The sequence below is a fragment of the Artemia sp. Qi Xiang Cuo genome, chromosome 5 (genome assembly GCF_049724085.1).
Source record: "Artemia sp. Qi Xiang Cuo chromosome 5, ASM4972408v1, whole genome shotgun sequence".
In the NCBI taxonomy this organism is placed as follows: Eukaryota; Metazoa; Arthropoda; class Branchiopoda; order Anostraca; family Artemiidae; genus Artemia; species Artemia sp. Qi Xiang Cuo.
Genome location: NC_142798.1, coordinates 58,349,588 through 58,362,151, shown reverse-complemented (window position 1 = coordinate 58,362,151; position 12,564 = coordinate 58,349,588). Strand labels below are relative to the sequence as shown.

Here is a 12,564-nt window from a genome sequence, read left to right as displayed (position 1 = left end):
TTAAGAACTACTTACATACTGAATTTGGCTACAAAGGATTATCAGCATGTAAAATTGTTGGGTAAAAAAATATTCCTACTTTGTAATCTTCAGTCTCTGGTTTTTCTCTCCAAACGTAATTTGTCTGACAATTATTAGATTTATTTAGCTACTCCAGTGACTACTTTATTGAGCTACTACTTTAGCTCTGCCACTGTTTTTTTTTTGTCCTTATAAATGACATGTTTAAAGTTTCCTTGAGGTTGCAAAAGAGCAGTTTATTAGACCTGCAGGAAATAGTGGTTCCAAATTATTGTCGAAATGGTACTAGCTTTTGAAAAGGTAAAATTTGGTTTTTCAAGTGGACTCGGATGAATGTCAAAATGTGACATTTACATGTGAATAAATACGGAATAAGCTTTCTGTTCATACTCTTATACTGTATCATCTGATAAGTTCAATTACATGAACAAATTCATTGACAAAATCAAAACTATACGAATATCGATACAATAATATATCCAGTTTGTAATGTTAGTGACTTGAGCTATGTTCAATTTTCCACCGTGATTTCATGATTCACTATTCACAGCAAAAATTGAAGGCTTATTTATAAATCTGCTGGACTTGGGAAAGACAAGCTCGGGGTTACCAGAAGTCCTTCTTTCGGAGGCGATGTCATCCTTTTCAACATCTCCCTCCTTTAGAAAAAACTTAGATTTGTCTTCCTTTTTGTGTTTTTAACCAGTATGGATAGATAGATAGATAGATAAACTTTAATTTTCACCAAAATTTTCTTGGCACTGCCAGATTTCTTTGGTATAGTCACATTAAAAAGCAAATACATAAAAAACACTAATCAATCCTCCTGATTTTCGCTATACATTTTTAACAAAACTAGGTATAAATCTTCTTCTCTAATCCCTGATGGGCACAGCGTACCGGCGGAAGTTTCTCAACAGGTACTGCAACCCTGAGCGGGAGTCGTTTTGTTGTGGATTGTGGGGGGAAAGGGGTTTGTGGATTGGGTGGATCAGAGATTTTCTTACAAAATCCATGCAGAGTTTCTATCTTCTTTTTTTCAGAGTTAGCATTTTAAACTTTGTCAGCAGCATCGTAATATAATTTTCCGACAGAATATTAGATAGTAGTAAAAGTATGAAAATGTAAAAATTTTGAAAATTTGAAATAGTGGTAAAAATGTACATTTTTAAATAAGACGTTTAACATTTTGCTCATTAGAACTTTTTATTTTGGGATATTTAGAAATGGCATCTATGAAGGACGGAGTAACAAGTCAGTGCTATGCTTTATAGTCTTCTTAAACCTTGTCATCACCCTTTGAATTGTCCATGTGGGTCCATAGTGATAGTTAAACACTGAGGAGCAATGCACGCCTTCCTCATTAACAGGCTTTTGTATTAGTTTTGTCTTTTTCTGACATCAAAGAAACTCCGTGATTGATGTAATTGTATGTGCAAACCTTGATTATTATTTAATGTATTACGGGTAATTACTTGGTAAAAAAAAACCTGTCTTCCTAATTTAGTAACTGAGATAAATAGACCTTACTCATCCATCCAATCACCTAGGACTAAATAGTACATCCAACCCGATAGTCCGGAAATAATTTCCAAAATAGAGCAAAATCAGCATTAATAAGTGTGAGTCATTCTCCCAAAACCAAGCCATAGCACCTTAAGTCTACAAAATTTAATATTCCCCAACTAATAACCACATATCAGGGCTCCTCAGAGGAAACTCATTGCCTATACAGGTTTCGGTGCTTAAATTATTATCAATCGCTGAAATCGTTTGGTATAAGAAGAGTTGGAATTGAGCTCCATAACCCTCTACCATTTGAATCTATATATTTGTTATTTCCATGGAGGCCATTTAAATTAACGAATAACATAGAGCGCTCTGGAAATATCACTTTTTTTAATTAACTGGTGTGACAATTGTTTGACTCAGGTGTTACCTTTGCGTGATTAATACAACCATGACCAGATATCATACAGACTAACGAGATTTCGAACTTGGCAAAGTTACACTATTCAGATTTGGTATCTTAAGATAGGAATGTGCCGCTAAAGAAATATGGGCATTCAAAATTCATGATATTAATTATATGAACTTTTAGTAAAAATCTTTCATAATCAGGGTGTACACCTTTTTTTTTTTTTTTTTTTTTTATTAAATCCCACCTCCTCTCCTCTCAGTGGCACAAACATTAAAAAAAAACTACTTTTAAACTTTACAAAAATCTAAATTCCACCTACACTCTACATTTTACTAAAATTAGCGGCCAAAGAGTGGTCTTCGCATTATTGTACTTCTACTAAAATAATTTTTAATTTTTATTAACAATAAAATAAAATGCTCTCCCGCAGAGAGGACGTCCCCCCTCCACAGGAAGTCCCCGCTTGCGATGGCCATTTACAACAACAGACAAAATTTTCTCGAATTCCAATTCTGCACACCATGTTGAATGGAGTCGTGATCTATGTTATACGTCACAAGATCTACGTCGACGTTAGACGTTAGATCTAAGATCTAACGTCGTGATCTATGATTAAAAGTCACAAGAAAAGGGATCGTGACATAGCAGAGTGTGATTTACATCATTCCACTCTGGGAAATGACATTTTAACCCAAAAAAGGACTATATTGATATGTAACCGAAAAAAAAGTAGAGAACTGATTTTTGTGTGTGTGTATGTGGGGGGGGGGGGGTGTTTTATCTTTTAACACACTTTTTTTTAAATGCAACTTTTTAAACTATTAATTTTTAAAGTATGAATTTATTTTATCTGTACTAGCTGTATTTGGATCTGTAAAATGTATTTGCTTTGGTTGCCGTTAGTATGACTCCTCGTACAAATGGGTGCTAAGCGTCTGTTAGCTTAGTAATTAAAAACTGATTCTAATTCCATTTGAAAACTCTTTTTGGAGTCAATTTGTAGTTTAGGGCTAGTTTCACATTTTTTTTTTGTAAAACAGCCTACAAACTGCCTTGTTCGAAAATAGTTTTACCCCATTAGTATTGACTTGGGGGTGGGATTTATTTTTAGAGCGTACTGTTGTTTATTTTGATTTAAAGCAAATCTCCCTTAGTTGTACCAAAGAAAAGTCTTGGTACGAACATTTTGGAATTTTACTATTTCGTTTTCCCTGATCAAAACCCATTTTATAGTTTTTTTTTTTTTTTTTTTTTTTTTACGATCTCGGATCACAAGCGTAAACATGATTATCGGTTATATTGTAACGACTGGAGATATTTAAAAAAACTTTTATTTCCAGTTTTAAGTGTGTTTAAATTCAAAGAAAATTACATTCAAATTATATTCCGTCAAATCAAGTAGTTTACAACTCAAGTTCGCAAATAGTTTAAAGATCTTTCGATTCAAGCCGAAAATGTACATTTTAAGCTGCAAATTTACTTGTATGATAATGATGACATCTATATTCCAGCCACAGTGCAATTCTACAGGATTATATATGCTCTATTACTCTGTCCTGATAAATGTAAAACAAGGATTCCAAGAAACTTTAACTTCTGGTGATGAATAATTCATCGATGCTATTAAGATCGTGGTCTTCGCGTGCGCACCTCGTATGTGCCCTTGTAGCCAAAATTTGGTTAATGCTTTTTCTAAAGTCAGTTTTTCATTTTGCGTGGAATACTGCAACCCAAAAATTGCCAAAATTTAGTTTAAAAGATGACATATTATTCTATGAAAAACTTGTACGAGCTTTGCGAAGTTCATTACAGACTGTCTAATTGCTTCTACTAGCCTTTAAATGTACGTGTTTTTATAAATTTTTATCCTTTCCTGTGTATTGTTTATATTTCTTACCAGTGGAACAGTTCTTAAGGTTTTTTCTCCTCAAAAGTTGACATTTTTCCACATCCGTGGTTTGCACGCGAGGTCAATAGTATTTTGTCTTGTAATTGATTTTATTTGAGTGAAGTATTGCTTTTCTCTGGAAGAGTCCTGTTGATTGATTTTTTGACTGGCCTTCTATACCAAAAAAGTTCATTTCAAGAAACTGCCATTTCGATAATAAGTGTTTTAAGAAAGTCTTCTACCATAGAACAAGACTATTCTTCGTACTTTTCTAGTAATGTTGAACTATTCATAATTGAAGCATGTCTTTTCTATTTACGAACGAAATCATCTAGCTCTTAAACATTACTAAAAAAAAGAAGAAAAAAGATATGCACAATGATTGAGGTGCGTCTTTGTCCGTTAGCATAGCAGTTTACTATTAGTTTGTGATGTATTTACTTACCTCTTTTAGCACTTGGATGAGACAAGAGCATCTGTCAACATTCCAAGTTCTTGCGACTTAATGACGCGAGAGCAGCTCGTAGATGAGAAGGAGAGACTTCAAAACGCTTTGCTTCACCTTGAAACTACACATGGACGCCCTTTGCTAAGGAATGACAAAGAAATGGTTAAACCTCTGTACGATCGATATCGTCTTTTGAAAAGACTTATTATCAGGTCTGGCGTGGTAAGTTGTTCAGTTTCCAATTATAAAGAATAACCTGCCACCTTGTATGTACCTATGAGTTGACTTCTGTATTATGAGTGGGATATGTATCATTTTTACTGTCTAAGATTTTTTCGGTATTCAGGCGGGCTGATTTTTTTGTATGCAGCCCTTTGAGACTGTACTGTGGGTAGTGGCTCCGGTCAGCTAAACAAGACTTAACAACCCATTATTCAAAGCCTAGCCTGATAGGTGCCAGATCCATTCAAAGAGGGGAGACTAGGGCAAGCTGGCCCGGGCGTCGTAGCAGTTGGTGGGCCCTGGCTGGGGGGTTGCACACTTCGATCAATTTTTTTTTACTTTAATTGGGATTTTTTGCTTGTATTTGAGTCGGGGAGAAGGGCACTATAATTAATCTTCCTTGGGCGCCACCAACACTAGGAACGGCTCTGATAGGTGCCACAAGGTGAATAGATTGATTAACATGAAAAACCATGAGCGTACATGAAAGAAAAAACTGTCAGGGGTAAACAAGGCTAAATTCTTCGTAATTCCCATTTTAGAAGGATAAATTATGTGTTGAGAGTTCTACGTAGACTGTGTTTCAGTACTTAGTTGTCATTAGCATTAACGATCCTTCTTTACTTGTTTATTGTCGGTCGGGAACAAGGGATAACAAAGAATTATAGGCAATTTATATAGCTATGAGTGCAGAAGGGACTACAATACTAACCCTCTATGTGTATTAGCATCTAGTATTTAAAGGGTAAATTTGCTGTTATCCTCCTTTCAAGACTGAAGAAAATAATAAAAAAAAATGAGCATCATTAATGTTGATTGAGTTCTGGAAATGTTCGTAATTTAAGTGTCTGATACAATCATGTTAACTCTATCAACCTATACACCTCTTTAATGTAGTAAAGACGAAAAATAAAACAAATCCCCCCCCCACCCACCCCATAGACCCATCTTAGGTCTAATACTGGAAAACCGCAATTTTCTAAGGTTTTTTCTTTAGTTATTCCATATTACGAATTATTACGAAGTTTTTGAGGCAGTACCATATTCCGTCAGTTTTGTCATGTTGAACCGCGGAGGTAAATAAGCAAAATTAAGTATAGTTAATTATATAAATTGATGGATTATTTAAATTTGATAACGTTGTTTGTCTAAAGATTCAACATTACCAATCTGTCGATTCCCAAAGCAACTACACCCCCAAAGAAAAGTTAGATTTCTTAGGCTATAAGTGCCACATGTTTTAAGCTGAGATTTTGCGGACTTTTCATCCACGTTTTTATTATTATTTTTTTTTCTTTGTTTTGTACTAGCTACTACCAATTACCGCAAAACTGCGTATGGAATTCTTTCTCATTAGAAACTGAATTCCCTATTTTTTCAGTGTTTTAAAGATATGTGTAGTATTGTTAAGTTTCAACTAACCAGTTCAAGAATCAGGTTTCATTTTCATTGTATTAGAAAATTACGCATCTTCCAGTATTAGGAAATTTTTATACGCATCTGTAGTGCTATCTTCAATAAGGAATTTTGTTATAACTCTTATTTATGATATTTTACAGAATCAGAATAATGAAAATGCTGATTTGGTCCCTATACTTGAGCACGAACTACTAGAATTTGACAATGACAATACTTGGCCAAAGAGTTCATCTTCGAGTCAACGTTCGTCCTTCCATCAGTCTGATGAAAGCCTTTCAGAAAAGGATGAAACCGCAGACATAAAAAGGCAAAAGTTTGACTTTGGAGAAAGCTTTCATGCACTTCCATTGTAAGTACACCTTTCTTGTTTTCTTTTAGTTTTATCGCCATTGTTTAAGAATTTTTTTTTTAACAGCATCATTGTTGAGAGTTAAGCGAATACTATGCTTCCAGGCATTGATGTATCCAACAGGGGAGGGGGGGGGGGCTACCGGGTTTGAACCCCTCCGTCTTTCTCCGAAATCTTTGTCCGACTCGTGAAAAATTAACAAAAGTACATAAAAACAAAGTTTTTGATGCGTTTTGAAGAGTTTTTGTAACCCCATCCCCCCTCTCGCGAACTATAAACCTGGATATACCCATGGTTCCAGTTGAGCCCATAGTCATCACTATCAAATGACAAATTAGGAAAATAATTTCGGTTGCTCGGTCTTTTAATCAACTATAAATGCTCATAACATTTCAAATTTGGTCATATGAATTTTTCTATTTTCATAACTAAAATATGTTTTAGCTTTACTTTTCTAATGGAGCTTAGAGTTTCTTGACTTCTAAGAAATTCCGGTTTTGCTTTATTGATTGTTATGGTGAATGATTCTTCAAAATAAAACTTAATCGACCTAAACCACAAGTATCTTTGCCGCTTCGCCATTACAACAATTTAATTCGTGAATCTATATTTGGTTGCCTGCGAAAAATAGGAGGGAGACTCAACCTCCACTCAACAAATAACATTTTTAAACGTACATTTCATTTTTTAAATCTCCCTCTCCTCGGGAAAACCTTCAGATGCCCACCATAAATCATGGGTCTGCGCACAGCTATGCTTAACGACATATATGAACATAACTAAGCTGTTGTAAGGTCACAACAGCTGTAATTGTACCTAAGGCTGAAAAAAAAAATCAAATGTGAATGTTGTGGCCTTTTGCAAATGGGACCTCAAACAAATAGGACTTGAATTCTTATTTTTTAAATTTCGAAGACAAACTGATACACACGAAAAAATTAGCTTCTCCGTGGTCTTTCTACCTCCCCCGAAAAAAAATCAAAAAAAATCTTGAATTGTTCCGAAGAGTTTTCACTGTGTTCACGCCTATTTTGTATATTTCAATTCCATTTTAGTATCGATAAGGTCAAAAACTTTAGTATTACAATTCGCGCACAATTTTGAGTCTGATACTAAGAACATTGAATGAACTCATAATCTTGCTTGGAAATAGTGAATTACGATCGTCGGCTGGCACAGTCAAACCTAAAAAGATTGGAAACCCAAGCCCAACGAAAAGAGTAGACTATAGCAATCTAGCGGTAGCGAACAGAACTAAGGTTTTCTTCTTTCGTTTCCTCTGTATCCACTGTACTGGCTCACTGCTTTCATGGTTTTATTATACGTATTTTCTACTCTTTCACGTATTTTCTAGCTCTGTAGTTCTTTACTGTTTGTGGCAATATTAGTTGTAAATGCACTTTGAAAATTTTAAGATGGATTGTAGTGCTTTTTTCAGTGGTTGATAGGTTCAGAAAAAGTGTATTTTTATGCTCAAACAATATATCTTAGGCAGCTGCTAGGTAGCTGTACAAAAGTTCCTTAGTATTTGATGGTCACAATTGGCCTGTTTCCTGGTCACTATTTTTCAATACTTCAACTTGGGCCGCCAGGGGAAAAAACGCCTAGGCATTATTTTATCCCTTTTGGTTTAAAAAAAACGCACTTTTTTAAAATTGTTGTTTCACTACTTCAGAGGTCCCCTTTTTCTGAATTTGAAAAAAATAAAGACTGTATGCGAAGGAAAAAAAAAATAAAGACTCTGCTGCATTTGACTATAACAATCACATACATTAATCTCCCCTGTAACTTAATTCTTTTTTTTTACAGAGGGAGGTTGTGTTTTTAGTGTGGATTTCCGAGTGGGGCGTTCTCTACCATTGATTCCACTGAAAACTTTCTTAAGCGGAATAGAATTTATCTATTCTGAATAAAATTTAATAATAGAATAATATTTCAAATAGAATTTGCAAATAAGATTTGCAAATAGTTGCAAAACATTGTATAATAGAAGAAATTGACCCCTTTGTTGAAATTCTACACAAACCAAAGCATATATTGAATACGTAACCTAACCTATCCTAGGTGCCTTTTCCCCCCTAAACCCCAAAAAACTAAAGTTTAAATATAGTTTTCGCAGTGAAAACCACGCTTTGTGATATATTTATCGATTGCAAATGCCCGTTTGACCGGTTTCCTTTAGGTAGCTGTTAGGTAGCTATACAAAAGTTCCTCAGTATGTGAGGGTCACAATCGGCCTCTTTCCTGGTCACTATTTTTCATATCAATACAGGGTATTTCAGATGTGTGGCAAATTTTGAATTCATGTTTTGGTAGAGATAGAGTATATCAATCTTAATTACATATTTGGTTTGAAGAGGCAATACAAGTCTTGGAAACCTAGTCAAGATAGATTTCATAGTTTTTCATTGGAATAAAGCGAACCCTTTCGAACTTTTGAGACACCCTTTTTTATATCCTTTGAATTTTACTCAAAGGATGTAAAAGAGTGGATTAATTTGTAGATTAATTTGCGAATTAGCGTTTCCATTGATGATTCAATCGGGAAAATTTGGTTTTACTGACAATCCCATAATCGGATTGCTATTTAGATTCTCTTATTAATAATCTTATTATCAACCAAAGCTATTGAATTGAGTTGTCAAAATGCGTGAAAAATTCAGATTTGGCCGGAATGGCAAAATAGTCTCAAAAATATATTATAGTACAAGCATAATAAACTGAAAAATTAGTCTTAAAGGGCTCAGAAAATGAGAACAGGCAATTTTGACCTTCAATACAAGCAGGCGTGTGTCTATATCAAATTGGCCTTTGGGCTCTTGCCCCTAGAAACCTTGAGACTTTTCAATTCTGTCCTACAATATTCTGATTTTTGTATATATGGTTGCCTATTTCGGATACTTTTGTTGCCACGTTTCCTTTCCAGCACGGAATCCTGCATAAGCACACGAATGCAAAGATAATAAGTAATAAAAATCAATTTTGATTTTAAAATGTTGTCAAAATATCATTTTCATTGACTGTTAAGCAGTCAAAACATAAATTCCAGATTATCTCTGAAAATTTTTTGTGGTTATGGTCTCATTTTGAATTGTCCTTTGTTGGTTCCAGGCATGAAATAAGCAGTTGGTGTAAGGGCGTGAAAAAGAAAATCTCTTATATCAGCCTGATCTGAGACGTCTGGAGGGCTCATTGTTTATTGTTGTCTTTTGAGCTTTGTATATAAAAGTAAAGAGGCACTTCACAAAAGAGAATCAAAAGAAGAAGCCCAATACTTGAGCTTGTATGGGACGCTCCAACTAAATTATTACATTCATAACCTAAAATGTTATACCGATGTTTTAAGATGAAGCAAGGGTTCATAAAACATATCTATTAAAAACGCAAATAAAAGACATCGTAAGTCAGTGCATCCAGGCTGTGGTTCTCGGCAGTTCATGGAAGATTAGAGGCCAGGCTGTGGCCTCTCAACCACATCACGCACACTCCCAGAAATCATACTTCACTCATTGGGCAGACGTATAGAAAAACATGCAAACAATCTTTTACGTAATCTAATAAAAAAAAATGTAAGCTGTTTTTGCCCATTATAGGAAAACCTCTAGAATAAAGGAAAGTACTCTTATAACTCCAGATTAAATGACCCTTTTTTCCAGGCATGAGCTAATAAGTCGTCTGAGTGAGGCTCGCCAAGAAAAGCGCCGCCTGCGTCGTCTCATGGGTGAAACTGAATCATTCATTCTGGATCGCTTCGCTGTCAGTCCTGTTTCTCAGGATGAGGTTTACCATCAGTATAAGCATGCAAAAGCAAAAATCCGATTGCTTGACGCCCTCGTTGCTAAACATCAGCGTTCATTATCTTTCTAGTTCTTGCAGAAAAAAATGGCTATGCCAAATTTATCGTAACCTATGTCTGTTTGTGTTTGATAATTACAAGAGTTTATTTATAGGTACTGGGTTAATAAATAGCCACTGTATTCTCTCTCATTTCTTTGGTATATGCGATCTTCTCAAGCCAAATCAATCTAATTAAGAAGTTCCCAAACAGTAAGGATTAATTCTTCAAAAGCAAAAGAGTATTGGCTGCTGAAGGATAAATGTTTTTAAAGCCGGTTTATTAACACCGTCTCAAATCTGTTTAAATTCACTTTCTAGCCTTTAAAAAAAAGTATCGAAAAATTACAGCAAGTAGTGTACGTTTTTGAACAATTTTCTCTTATATCTGCCTTCGCAATCGATTGGTTTGGCAAGAGAAACGGGTCATATGTTAAAACTGTGTTTTCTATTTATGAAACCATTGGTATACCACAGTTAGTGCTAGATGTGTGTTGTCGCTTAGTAATGTATTTCATTCAGAGTTGCAATACGGCTAAATTCTTGTAGTTTTTCAAAACATGTGCAAATGTCTACTGTTTTTTGTTTCTTTTTTTGCCTTGGTTGTATTTTTAAAGTAAATTCATACACGTACGCAAGCATTTCTTTAGGGGTGGGTGTATTCTGAGGATTTTTTTTTCAGAATAACACTTTGAATTGGCGTTTATGAAATAATTGGAAATTGTGAGTAAAATGTTTCGATTGTTGGGACCCCACCACCCTTTTAAGTAAGTGCTTGAGTAAAGCTGTTTAACTTTTTTTTTTATTATTGTAAAGTTTATCGGTTTCATCTTACCTAATAAGCATAGAATGTTCTTGATAGCATTTTTAACTTGTCAAATTTTGCCGTGTAGATGAGAAGTAATCTTACCTGAAAGGCATTTTGTTGAATTCATGGCTAGTGGTACACCTAGAGTGGCTGAAAAATTGTGTTGCGTAGATGCGTTGGCTTAAAGCTGCAAGAGCATTCAGTGATATATATCATTTAGTTTATATAAACAAATATTTGTTTTTGTATCTGATTATGTTACTAATAAAGTGGCCTGGCTTTCTTTATCTAATTCAAATTTTTCAAAGCCAGAAACTAAGTATTTTGAAATGCTGGGCCTCCAGTGTTGTAGCCTCTCTGAATAGGGTAGATTTATGCGTAAATACCTGTTTTTCGGATATACAAAGTAACCTGATTTGGGTTAATGCATACATTACTTCAAAGGCTAGTGGCCTTATTATCCTATATATGGCTATTCATATTGTGGGCTAAAAACTAGTCACATATGACTAGACAGGACAGCCTAATGCCTATATACATTGACAAGAGCGAATCTCCAGCGAAGGGGGCAAGAAGGGTCCATATCTGGATAGTCAAAGGGCATGGGATGTATAAGATTTTTTTCTCCATATTATTTGGGGGGAACTGCCCCCCCCCCCAACGACGCCCCTGTACATTGAATCCACCCTCCAAGATCAGATAAAGATAATTTTATCACCTCCCTGTCCTTTTCGATTAATAATCTGCATAAATGGTTCTCAAGAATTAATATTTCACAAAATGTGCTATATTACTTTCCTAGCATTTTTACAGTAAAACTTCACGGAAATAAGCAATTTGTCTTTACATTTTTACTTCATATTACTGTTGATTTATTTATAAAGCTAATTCTTAGCATAGTTACAGCCAACAAGGGTAAATCTAAAATTATTTTTCTTTTTAAGAATATGTTGGGAGATATAAGAATGTAAAGGAGGGGTCAAAAATATGTTACTTGAAGTAGGGGGTTGCAACGTAAAGTGAACAAGCTTTAAGCTCGTATACTTATTTTTACATCGTTTTTGGCCTGTGGTTCTGTCTTCTTTTTTTCTCTCTGGAATAGGGTTGGGGTTCCTATAAAAAGTTTTAGGAAAAATCTCTCTATGCCCCTTGTGTGTAGGCATGTTTGTAATTTTTTTTCGCTCTGCAGGAACTTCATTACAACATTGTTATCATTGAACCATACTCAGTAGGTTGAGAATTGGAATAGAGTGTTCCAAAAGTCTGTAGATTAAGAAGAAAAGCAGCCTAGAAACATATACAGCCAAAAAATTATTCAGGTTTGTCACCTTAACTCTGTTTTGAGTCTTAGTCCCAGTTTTAAACTTTTGTTTTAGAAATAGTTAAATAACGGAATGAAATATCAGTTATTAGGTTAAGCTTTAAAAACTTGGCAAATGAAGTACGTGTGACCAAATTTATGTTTTTGTGAAAAGTAAGCTTTGTTCATGACTAGACCGGAATGTTTCAGCGTTCTATTAGCCGGCTTGCAGATATTCTTTGAAATATATTCAGGCAACCCTGAAATCAACTGATGTTTAGTTACTGATTTAACTGGTGTCTCATTATTGCATACGGCTTTGAGGCATTCCATTACACTGCAGCGGCAAATAAC

General features: G+C 34.8%; 1 protein-coding gene across 4 annotated transcripts in view; it reads left to right on the top strand.

Annotated features, from left to right (window-relative positions):
* The window catches only part of LOC148952321 (protein FAM13B), a 77,946-nt gene extending 66,744 nt beyond the window's left edge, over window positions 1–11,202 (top strand). For all 4 annotated transcript variants that reach the window (XM_089089763.1, XM_089089764.1, XM_089089761.1 and 1 more), the window contains 3 exons: window positions 4,285–4,500; window positions 6,060–6,268; window positions 9,925–11,202. In XM_089089763.1, coding sequence (XP_088945889.1) covers window positions 4,285–4,500; window positions 6,060–6,268; window positions 9,925–10,135 — 636 coding nt within the window. In that variant the 3' untranslated portion in view covers window positions 10,136–11,202. The remainder of the gene's footprint in view (window positions 1–4,284; window positions 4,501–6,059; window positions 6,269–9,924) is intronic.
* The last annotated feature ends 1,362 nt before the right edge of the window (window positions 11,203–12,564 follow it).